Source organism: Hylobates moloch, unplaced genomic scaffold, assembly GCF_009828535.3.
Source record: "Hylobates moloch isolate HMO894 unplaced genomic scaffold, HMol_V3 SCAFFOLD_2, whole genome shotgun sequence".
NCBI classification, from domain to species: Eukaryota; Metazoa; Chordata; class Mammalia; order Primates; family Hylobatidae; genus Hylobates; species Hylobates moloch.
Window position 1 is genome coordinate 104,569,979 of NW_026652277.1, and position 12,583 is coordinate 104,582,561.

A 12,583-nucleotide genomic window follows, 5' to 3' on the forward strand; every position below is an offset into this window, starting at 1 on the left:
TCTGCCATGATCAAGTGGGTTTCATACCAGGGATGCAGGGATGGTTTAACATATGCAAGTCAATAAATGTGATACGCCATATAAACAGAATTTTTTTTAAATCACATGATCATCTCAATAAATGCAGAAAAAGCATTCAACAAAATCCAGCATCCCTTATGATTAAAACTCTCAGCAAAATCGGCATACAAGAAACACCTCAACGTAATAAAAGCCATCTATGACAAACCCACAGCCAACATTATACTGAATGGGGAAAAGTTGAAAGCATTTCCTCTAATACCTGGAACAAGATAAGGATGCCTACTCTGACTACTTCTCTTCAACTTAGTACTAGAAGTCCTAGCCAGAGCATTCAGACAACAGAAAGTAACAAAGGGCATCCAGAGCCGCCCCCTTCTGCGCGGTCACGCCGAGCCAGCGCCTGGGCCTGGAACCGGGCCGCAGCCCCCCAGCTTCGCCCACCACCTCCTTACCATGGACACCCGCAAAGTAAACGAGCTTCGGCCCTTTGTGAAAATGTGTAAGCAGGATCTGAGCATTCTGCACACCGAGGAAATGCGCTTCCTGAGGGAGTGGGTGGAGATCATGGGAGGTGAAGTACCACCTGCTACTCAGAAAGCTAAATAAGAAGAAAATACCAAGGAAGAAAAACCTGATAGTAAGAAGGTGGAGGAAGACTTAAAGGCAGACGAACCACCAAGTGAGGAAAGTGATCTAGAAACTGATAAAGAAGGTGTGATTGAACCAGACACTGATGCTCCTCAAGAAATGGGAGATGAAAATGCGGAGACAACGGAGGAGATGATGGATCAGGCAAATGATAAAAAAGTGGCTGCTATCAAAGCCCTAAATGATGGTGAAATCCAGAAAGCCATTGACTTACTCACAGATGCCATCAAGCTGAATCCTCGCTTGGCCATTTTGTATGCCAACAGGGCCAGTGTCTTCGTCAAATTACAGAAGACAAATGCTGCCATCCGAGACTATGACAGAGCCATTGAAATAAATGCTGATTCACCTCAGCCTTACAAGTGGCGGGGGAAAGCACACAGACTTCTAGGCCACTGGGAAGAAGCAGCCCATGATCTTGCCCTTGCCTGTAAATTGGATTATGATGAAGATGCTAGGCAATGCTGAAAGAAGTTCAACCTAGGGCACAGAAAATTGCAGAATGTCAGAGAAAGTATGAGCAAAAATGTGAAGAGCGAGAGATCAAACAAAGAATAGAATGAGTTAAGAAGGCTTGAGAAGAGCATGAGAGAGCCCAGAGGGTGGAAGAAGCCAGACGACAGTCAGGAGCTCAGTATGGCTCTTTTCTAGGTGGCTTTCCTGGGGGAATGCCTGGTAATTTTCCAGGAGGAATGCCTGGAATGGGAGGGGGCATGCCTGGAATGGCCGGAATGCCTGGACTCAATAAAATCCTTTTTTTTTAATTTCATTATGATTATACTTTAAGTTTTAGGGTACATGTGCATGATGTGCAGGCTTGTTACATATGTATACATGTGCCATGTTGGTGTGCTGCACCCATTAACTCGTCATTTAACATTAGGTATATCTCCTAATGCTATCCCTCACCCCTTCCCCCACTCCGCAACAGTCCCCGGAGTGTGATGTTCCCCTTCCTGTGTCCATGTGTTCTCATTGTTCAATTCTCACCTATGAGTGAGAAGATGCAGTGTTTGGTTTTTTGTCCTTGTGACAGTTTGCTGAGAATGATGGTTTCCAGTTTCATCCATGTCCCTACAAAGGACATGAACTCATCATTTTTTATGGCTGCATAGTATTCCATAGTGTATATGTGCCACATTTTCTTAATCCAGTCTATCCTTGTTAGATATTTGGGTTGGTTCCAAGTCTTTGCTATTGTGAATAGTGCCACAATAAACATACATGTGCATGTCTCTTTATAGCAGCATGATTTATAATCCTTTGGGTATATACCCAGCAATGGGATGGCTGGGTCAAACGGTATTTCTAGTTCTACACCACTGAGGAATCGCCACACTGACTTCCACAATGGTTGAACTAGTTTACAGTCCCACCAACAGTGTAAAAGTGTTCCTATTTCTCCACATCCTCTCCAGCACCTGTTGTTTCCTGACCCTTTAATGATTGCCATTCTAACTGGTGTGAGATGGTATCTCATTGTGGTTTTGATTTGCATTTTTCTGATGGCCAGTGATGATGAGCATTTTTTCCTGTGTTTTTTGGCTGCATAAATGTCTTCTTTTGAGAAGTGTCTGTTCACATCCTTTGCCCATTTTTTGATGGGGTTGTTTTTTTTTCTTGTAAATTTGTTTGAGTTCATTGTAGATTCTGGATATTAGCCCTTTGTCAGATGAGTAGGTTGTGAAAATTTTCTCCCATTTTTTAGGTTGCCTGTTCACTCTGATGGTAGTTTCTTTTGCTGTGCAGAAGCTCTTTAGTTGAATTAGATCCCATTTGTCAATTTTGGCTTTTGTTGCCATTGCTTTTGGTGTTTTAGACATGAAGTCCTTGCCCATGCCTATGTCCTCAATGGTATTGCCTAGGTTTTCTTCTACGGTTTTTATGGTTTTAGGTCTAACATGTAAGTCTTTAATCCATCTTGAATTAATTTTTGTATAAGGTGTAAGGAAGGGATCCAGTTTCAGCTTTCTACATATGGCTAGCCAGTTTTCCCAGCACCATTTATTAAATAGGGAGTCCTTTCCCCACTGCTTGTTTTTGTCAGATTTGTCAAAGATCAGATGGTTGTAGATAGGCCGCATTATTTCTGAGGGCTCTGTTCTGTTCCATTGATCTATATCTCTATTTTGATACCAGTACCATGCTGTTTTGGTTACTGTAGCCTTGTAGTATAGTTTGAAGTCAGGTAGCTTGATGCCTCTAGCTTTGTTCTTTTGGCTTAGGATTGACTTGGCAATGCGGGCTCTTTTTTGGTTCCATATGAACTTTAAAGTAGTTTTTCCAATTCTGTGAAGAAAGTCATTGGTAGCTTGATGGGGATGGCATTGAATCTATAAATTACCTTGGGCAGTATGGCCATTTTCATGATATTGATTCTTCCTACCCATGAGCATGGAATGTTCTTCCATTTATTTGTATCCTCTTTTATTTCATTGAGCAGTGGTTTGTAGTTCTCCTTGAAGAGGTCCTTCACATCCCTTATAAGTTGGATTCCTAGGTATTTTATTCTCTTTGAACAATTGTGAATGGGAGCTCATTCATGATTTGGCTCTCTGTTTGTCTGTGATTGGTGTATAAGAATCCTTGTGATTTTTGTACATTGATTTTGTATCTTGAGACTTTGCTGAAGTTGCTTATCAGCTTAAGGAGATTTTGGGCTGAGACAATGGGGTTTTCTAGATACATTATCATGTCATCTGCAAACAGGGACAATTTGACTTCCTCTTTTCCTAATTGAATACCCTTTATTTCCTTCTCCTGCCTAATTGCCCTGGCCAGAACTTCCAACACTATGTTGAATAGGAGTGGTGAGAGAGGGCATCCCTGTCTTGTGCCAGTTTTCAAAGGGAATGCTTCCAGTTTTTGCCCATTCAGTATGATATTGGCTGTGGATTTGTCATAGATAGCTCTTATTATTTTGAGATACATCCCATCAATACCTAATTTATTGAGAGTTTTTAGCACGAAGGGTTGTTGAATTTTGTCAAAGGCCTTTTCTGCATCTATTGAGGTAATCATGTGGTTTTTGTCCTTGGTTCTGTTTATATGATAGATTACATTTATTGATTTGCATATGTTGAACCAGCCTTGCATCCCAGGGATGAAGCCCACTTGATCATGGTGGATAAGCTTTTTGATGTGCTGCTGGATTTGGTTTGCCAGTATTTTATTGAGGATTTTTGCATCAATGTTCATTAAGGATATTGGTCTAAAATTCTCTTTTTTGGTTTTGTCTCTGCCCGGCTTTGGTATCAGGATGATGCTGGCCTCATGAAATGAGTTAGGGAGGATTCCCTCTTTTTCTATTGATTGGAATAGTTTCAGAAGGAATGGTAGCCACTCCTCCTTGTACCTCTGGTAGAATTCAGCTGTGAATCCATCTGGTCCTGCACTTTTTTTGGTTGGTAAGCTATTGATTATTGCCACAATTTCAGAGCCTGTTATTGGTCTATTCAGAGATTGAACTTCTTCCTGGTTTAGTCTTGGGAGGGTGTATTTGTCAAGGAATTTATCCATTTCTTCTAGATTTTCTAGTTTATTTGCATAGAGCTGTTTGTAGTATTCTCTGATGGTAGTTTGTATTTCTGTGGGATCGGTGGTGATATCCCCTTTTTCGTTTTTTAGTTCATCTATTTGATTCTTCTCTCTTTTCTTCTTTATTAGTCTTGCTAGCGGTCTATCAATTTTGTTGATCTTTTCAAAAAACCAGCTCCTGGATTCATTAATTTTTTGAAGGGCTTTTTGTGTCTCTATTTCCTTCAGTTCTGCTCTGATTTTAGTTATTTCTTGCCTTTTTCGCTAGCTTTTGAATGTGTTTTCTCTTGCTTTCTAGTTCTTTTAATTGTGATGTTAGGGTGTCAATTTTGGATCTTTCCTGCTTTCTCTTGTGGGCATTTAGTGCTATAAATTTCCCTCTACACACTGCTTTGAATATGTCCCAGAGATTCTGGTATGTTGTGTCTTTGTTCTCATTGGTTTCAAAGAACATCTTTATTTCTGCCTTCATTTCATTATGTACCCAGTAGTCATTCAGGAGCAGGTTGTTCAGTTTCCATGTAGTTGAGTGGTTTTGAGTGAGTGTCTTAATCCTGAGTTCTAGTTTGATTGCACTGTGGTCTGAGAGACAGTTTGTTATAATTTCTGTTCTTTTACATTTGCTGAGGAGTGCTTTACTTCCAACTCTGTGGTCAATTTTGGAATAGGTGTGGTGTGGTGCTGAAAAAAATGTATATTCTGTTGATTTGGGGTGGAGAGTTCTGTAGATGTCTATTAGGTCCACTTGGTGCAGAGCTGAGGTCAATTTCTGGGTATCTTTGTTAACTTTCTGTTAGACTCCCACACAATAATAATGGAAGACTTTAACACCCCACTGTCAACATTAGACAGATCAACGGGACTCAATGAAATTCTTAGTGATCCAGAGGTTCTTGCAGCCATGCAGGATCCAGAAGTTATGGTGGCCTTCCAGGATGTGGCTCAGAACCCAGCAAATATGTCAAAATACCAGAGCAACCCAAAGGTTATGAATCTTATCAGTAAATTGTCAGCCAAATTTGGAGGTCAAGCATAATGCCCTTCTGATAAATAGAGCCCTTGCTGAAGGAAAAGCAACCTAGATCACCTTATGGATGTTGCAATAATACAAACCAATGTACCTCTGACCTTCTCATCAAAAGAGCTGGGGTGCTTTGAAGATAATCCCTACCCCTCTCCCCCAAATGCAGCTGAAGCATTTTACAGTGGTTTGCTATTAGGGTATTCGTTCAGATAATGTTTTCCTACTAGGAATTAAAAACTTTAAACACTTTTTAAATCATCAAAATATTTAAAACAAATTTAAAGGGTGTGTTAATTCTTATATTTTTCTTTACCAATCGTTTTGGATTTTCTTTTCTTTGAATTATTGGGCAGGGAAGATACTTATGTATGGAAGATTATTGCTCTAATTTGAGTGAAATAAAAGTTATTAGTGCAAGGCAAACATAACTCATTTGAGGATTAAAAAAAAAAGAAATAAAGGGCATCCAAATTGGTAAAGAGGAAGTCAAATGGTCCCTGTCTGCTGATGATATAATCATTTACCTAGAAATCCCTAAAGAATCCTCCAGACATCTCCTAGAACTGATAAAAGAATTCAGCAAAGTTTTTAGACACAAAATTAATGTACACAATCAGTGTACTCTTCTATACGCGTGCTCTTCTGTATAGCGACCAAGCTGAGAATCAAATCAAGAACTCAACCCCTTTAACAATAGCTGTAAAAAAAAAAAAAAAAAATATATATATATATATATATATATGAATATACCTAACCAAGGAGGTTAAAGACCTCTACAAAGAAAACTACAGAACACTGCTGAAATAAACCATATGTGACACAAACAAACGGAATCACATCCCATGCTCATGGATGGGTAGAATCAATTTTTTTTTTCTTTGAGACACAGTATCACTCTGTCACCCCGGCTGGAGTGCAGTGGTGCCATCTCTGCCCACTGCAACCTCTGCCTCTGGGTTCAAATGATTCTCATGCCTCAGCCTCCCCAGTAGCTGGGATTACAGGCATGCACCACCATGCCCAGCTAATTTTTGGGTTTTTAGTAGGAACGGGGTTTTGTCATGTTGGCCAGGCTGGTCTTAAACTCCTGAGAAGTGATTCACCCACCTTGGCCTCCCAAAGTGCTGGGATTACAGGTATGAGCCACCACACCCGGCCGGTAGAATGAATATTGTGAATATGAGCATACTGCCAAAAGCAATCTACAAATTCAATGCAATTCCCATCAAAATACCACCATCGTTTTTCACAGAATTAGAAAAAACAATTATAAAATTCATATGGTATTGAAAAAGAGCCCACATCGCCAAAACAAGACTAAGCAAAAATAACAAATCTGGAGGCATCACATTACCTGATTTCAAACTATACTATAAGGCCATAGTCACCAAAACAGCATGGTACTGATATAAAAATAGGCCTATAGGACAATGGAACAGAATAGAGAACCCAGAAATAAATCTAAATACTTACAGCCAACTGATCTTCGACAAAGCAAACAAAAACATAAAGTGGGGAAAGGACACCCTTTTCAGCAAATGGTGCTGGGATGATTGGCTAACTACATGTAAAAGAATGAAACTGAATCCTCATCTCTCACCTTATAAAAAATCAACTCAAGATGGATTAAGGACTTTAATTCCTGAAACTATAGAAATTCTAGAAGATAATATTGGAAAACCCCTTCTAGACATTGGCTTAGGCTAGGATTTCATGACCAAGAACCCCAAAGCAAATGCAATAAAAACAAAGATAAATAGTTGGGACTTAATTAAACTAAAGAGCTTTCCCACGGCAAAGGAACAGTCAGTAGAGTAAATAGACAAACCACAGAGTAGGGAAAAACATCTTCACACTGTATACATCTGACAAGGGACTAATATCCAGCATCTGCAACAAACACAAACAAATCAACAAGAAAAAAATAAACAATCCCATCAAAAAGTGAGCTAAGGACATGAATAGGCAGTTCTCAAAAGAAGATATACAAATGGCCAATAAACATATGAAAAACATTCAACATCACTAATGATCAGGGAAATGCAAATCAAAATCACAATATGATACCACCTTACTCCTGCAAGAATGGCCATAATAAAAAAAATAGTAGATGTTGGCGTGGATGCGGTGAACAGGGTTCTACACTGCTGGTGAGAATGTGAACTAGTACAACCACTATGGAAAACAGTGTGGAAATTCCTTAAAGAACTAAAACTAGAACTACCATTTGATCCAGCAATCCCACTACTGGGTATCTACCCAGAGGAAAATAAGTCATTATACGAAAAAGATACTTGCACATGCATGTTTAACATTTGTAGCAGCACAATTCACAATTGCAAAAACGTGGAACCAAACCAAATGCCCATAGATTAACGAGTGGATAGAAAAACTGTGATTGATATACATATATAAATATATATATATATGTGTGTGTGTGTGCATATATATACACACACACATATATATATATATATATATATATATATATACTACTCAGTCATAAAAAGAATGAATTAATGGCATTTGCAGTGACCTGGATGAGAATGGAAACTATTATTCTAAGTGAAATAACTCAGGAATGGAAAACCAAACATCTTATGTTCTCACTCATAAGTGGGAGCTAACATATGAGGATGCAAAGGCATAAGAATCACACATGGACTCTGGGGACTCAAGTGGAAAGGGAAGGAAGGGGTTCAGGGATAAAAGACTACAAATAGGGTGCAGTGTCTACTGCTTGTGTGATGTGTGCATCAAAATCTCAGAAATTATTACTAAAGAACTTACTTATGTAACCAAATGCCATCTGTTCCCCAATAACCTATGGAAGTAAAAAAGGGATGTGAAAGCCAGAAAGGTCCTAGAAATTATCTAGGGGGGTCCTCTCATTTTAAGGATGATGAAATGAGGTCCAGAAGCCAGAGTGGCTGCACCCCACTTCCCAAGCCTCACTGGGAGTTATTGGTAGAACCAGATGTAGCTCCAGGCTAACTGCAATGCCCTGACTGGAGTTTGTTGGAGATGCCAACCTCAGTCTCCTTAAACCCATTGCTGCAACAGAATGTACTGCAACCCTGTAGAGATCTAATGGTTATGCTAAAACCTAAAGAAATTGGAGGGTATATTTTCCTAGTGTTTTGATTTCATAAAGATTTGTTTAAGTAAAAGTTAAATTCAGACTGTCAAAAAAAAGAAATGAAATTGGAAGCATTCCAAATGATACCACAGAAATACAAAGGATCATTTGAGACTACTATGAACACCTTTATGAGCACAAACTAGAAAACCTAGAGGATATGGATAAATTTCTGGAAACATACAACCCTTGTAGGTTAAATAGGAAGAAATAGAAACCCTGAACAAACAAATAACAAGCAGCTAGATTGAGTCAGTAATTTTTAAATTACCACCCAAAAAAGCCCAGGACCAGATGTATTCATAGCTGAATTCTACCAGACATTCAAAGAAGAATTGGTACAAATCCTGGTGAAACTATTCCAAAAGACTGAAATAATGAGATTCCTCCACAAATCATTCTATGAAGCCAATATCATCCTGATATCAAAACCAGGAAATGACAAAGCAAATAAAGAAAACTGCAGACCAATATCACCAATGAACGTAGATACAAAAATCTTCAATAACATACTAGTTGACTGAATCCAACAGCATATCAGAAAGATAATTCAGAAGAAAAAAAGATAATACATCATGGTCAAGTGGGTTTCTTCTCAAGGATGTGGGATGATTTAACATCCTCAAGTCAATAAATGTAATACATCACATAAATAGAATTAAAAATAAAAACCATATAGTCATCTCAATGGATGCAGAAAAAGCATTTGACAAAATCCAGCATCCCTTTATGATTAAAACTCTCAACAAACAGGCATAGAAGGCACTTATGTCAAAATAATAGAAGTCATATACGACAAACCCACAGCCAACATCATACTGAATGGGGAAAAATTGAAAGCATTCCTCCTGCAAACAGGAAAAAGACAAGGATGCCCACTTTCACCACTTCTTATTCAACACAGTTCTGGAAGTCCTAACCATAGCAATTAGGCAAGAGAAAGAAATAAAAGACATTCAGATTGGAAAAGAGGAAGTCAGCCTATCACTTTTTGCTGATGATATAATCATACACCTAGAAGATCCTAAAGACTCCTCCAAAAGACTCCTAGATTTGATCAATGAGTTGAGTAAAGTCTCAGGTTACAAAATCTCTGTACACAAATCAGTAGGATGCTATATACCAACAACAACCAAGCTAACAATCAAATCAAGAACTCAATCCCTTTTGCAACAGCTGCAAAAAAGTAAAATAAAATACCTAGGAATATACCTAACCAAGAAAGTAAAGGATCTCTACAAGGAGAAGTACAAAACAGTGCTGAAAGAAATCATAGATGACACAAACAAATGGAAACATACTCCATGCTCATGGATTGAAAGAATCAATATTGTGAAAATGACCATACTTTCCAAAACAATCTACAGATTCCATGCAATTTCTATCAAAATACCAACATCATTTTTTACACAATTAGAAAAAACAATCTAAGAATTCCTGTGGAACCAGAACAGAGCCTAAATAGCCAAAGCAATCCTAAGCAAAAAGAACAAATCTGGAAACACTGCATTACCAGAATACAAACTATACTATAGTAACCAAAACAGCACAGTACTGATTTAAAAAGTAGGTACATAAGCCAATGGAACAGAATAGAGAACCTGGAAGTAAAGCCAAAATTGGACAGCCAACTACTAATCTTTGACAAAGCATACAAAAACATAAATTGGGGAACAGGCACCGTATTTAATAAATGGTACTGGGGAAACTGGCAAGCCAGATGTAGAAGAATGAAACTGAATCCCTATCTCTCACCTTATACAAAAATCAACTCAAGATGGATCAAAGACTTAAATACATAAACTGAAACCATAAAAATTCTAGAACATAACGTTAGAAAAACTCTTTTAGACATTGAGCTAGGCAAAGATTTCATGACTAAAACCCCAAGAGGAAATGCTACAAAAACAAGAATAAATAAATAGGACCTAATTAAACTAAAATGTTTCTGCACGGCAAAAGAAATAATCAGCAAGGTAAACAGACAACCTAAAAAGTGAGAGAAAATATTTGGGAACTATGCATCTGACAAAGGACTAGTTTGCAGAATCTACAAGAAACTCAAAAAAATCAGCAAGAAAAATAAATAATCCTATCAATAAGTGGGCTAAAAACATGAATAGACATTTCTCAAAAGAAGATATACAAACGGCCAACAAAAAATGCTCAAAATCATTAATCATCAGGGAAATGCAAATTAAAACCACAACTTACTCCTGCAACAATGACCATTATTAAAAAATCAGAAAACAACAGATGTCGAGATGGATGTGGGGAAAAGGGAACACTTTTACACTGCTGGTGATAATGTAAACCAGTACAACCTCTAAGGAAAACAGTATGAAGATTCCTTAAAGAGCAAAAAGTAAATATACCATTCAATCCAGCAATTCCACTACTGGGTATCTACCCAAAGGAAAAGAAGTCATTATATAAAAAAGACAATTGCACACGTATGGATTATAGCAGCAAAATTCACAATTGCCATGATGTGGAGTCAACCTAAATGCCCATTGACTAAAGAGTAGATAAAGAAAATATGCTATATATACACCATGGAATACTACCCAGCCATAAAAAGGAAGGAAATAATGCCTTTTGCATCAACTTGAATGGAGCTAGAGGCCCTTATTCTAACTGAAAGAATGCAGAAGTGGAAAACCAAAAGCCGTATGTTATCACTTGTAAGTGGGAGCTAAGCTATGAGTATGCAAAGGCATACAGAGTGATATAATGGACTACAGACACTCAGAAAGGGGAGAGTGGGAGTGGGGCTAGGGATATAAAACTATATATTAGGTACAGTGTACACTACTTGGGTGACAGATTCACTAAAATCTCAGGATTTACCACTGTGTAATTCATCCATGTAACAAAAAACCATTTGTACATCAAAAGCTATTGAAATAAAATTTTTTTATAAAAAGGTGTGCCCCATGCCCCACTTCTTCTGGACTTAAATAAAGATGTGATAAATGGAGTTGAAGCAGCCATCTTGTATAAATAAAACCAACTAGTGAAACTTAGTCCTAAAGCGCTGAAATATACTTAGGTCAAAGTGAGGTTATTATGCCTCAACTCTCTGAATATAAGCCCTCAGCAAGTACAGATCCAGGTGAGAAGGATTGGAGACAGCCTAGGGGGTTGGCTAAAAAACATACCCTCTGCTAATCAGTGTGGTGGTTTCACACAAGTGCTATCACTGGGACCACATGGGCATCATTCCTTTGACATTTCAGAAATCCTGTCTCCTTTCTTGGATAGGATAACAATCCCTGGGAGGAAAAGAGATTAACTTTTCCTCCCAAGGAAAAGGGAATGCTGCCACATTCCCTCCTGGGAAGTTCCAATCCTCTTTAATCTGGGATCATTAAGTACTGAGATTTTTATTCAGAATCTGTTTTCATTGTTCTTAATGTTTTCACATGCTCTCTGTCCTGCTGTTAGGTAGAATTTTTATAAATCTCCTGGTGAGTCTATCTGTAGAAATTGGATTTGTCCACAGTTCATAGAGATGGAAAATATTACCATAAATAAAATTTTATTTCTATCACATATAAAGGTGTAGACTTAGGAGTGCAGAACTGGTATGGGGCTATGTTCTACAAAATCCCAAGGGGCCCAGGATCTTTTCAGCTCACGATTCCACCACCCTAAGACAAAGCCATACTCTGTGGGGTTCGAAATGGCCGCCATTGCATCCGTGTTTTGGTCAGCAGAGTGGAGAAAGGGACGAAGTGTGTGTTAAAGGTGTATAATAGTTGTCTTCTAAAGAAGCTCCCAAAAGCTACCCCAAGACGCTTTTGCTTACATCTCATTGGCCAGGACTTGGTCACAGGGCCACACCTTGCTGCAAGGCAAGCTGGTAAACAGTGTTATTATTTTTATAGCCATAGTGATGTATTAAATAAATCAATAGCAATGGAAGAATGGGGAAATATTAAGAGATAACAATCAATGTTTACTACAGAAAGTTATAGAAAACTGCTCATTGAAATCTTGCCTATCTACAAATATACAAGGGAATTAACTCTTTCCTTATTGAAACCATCAGGTCCCTCAAAATAAAACACATTTTTAATACAGGACTATGTCTAATGTTTTTAAGCATGGTAAAAGGGAGACCTTTTACTGAATATTCATTTGAACTTTCTAATGTGGTATCATGTTGAAGAATTATCTATTAAAAATTAAAGTGAAAACAATTCCAC

General features: G+C 38.1%; 1 protein-coding gene across 1 annotated transcript; it reads left to right on the forward strand.

The window, feature by feature from the left end:
• Positions 1 to 393: 393 nt before the first annotated feature.
• On the forward strand, positions 394 to 5,370 carry LOC116469467 (hsc70-interacting protein). Its single transcript, XM_032154737.2, is given in 3 exon segments — positions 394 to 1,126; positions 1,129 to 1,407; positions 5,067 to 5,370. Coding segments are annotated over 3 exon segments (1,107 nt in total). The 5' UTR covers positions 394 to 477; the 3' UTR covers positions 5,246 to 5,370.
• The last annotated feature ends 7,213 nt before the right edge of the window (positions 5,371 to 12,583 follow it).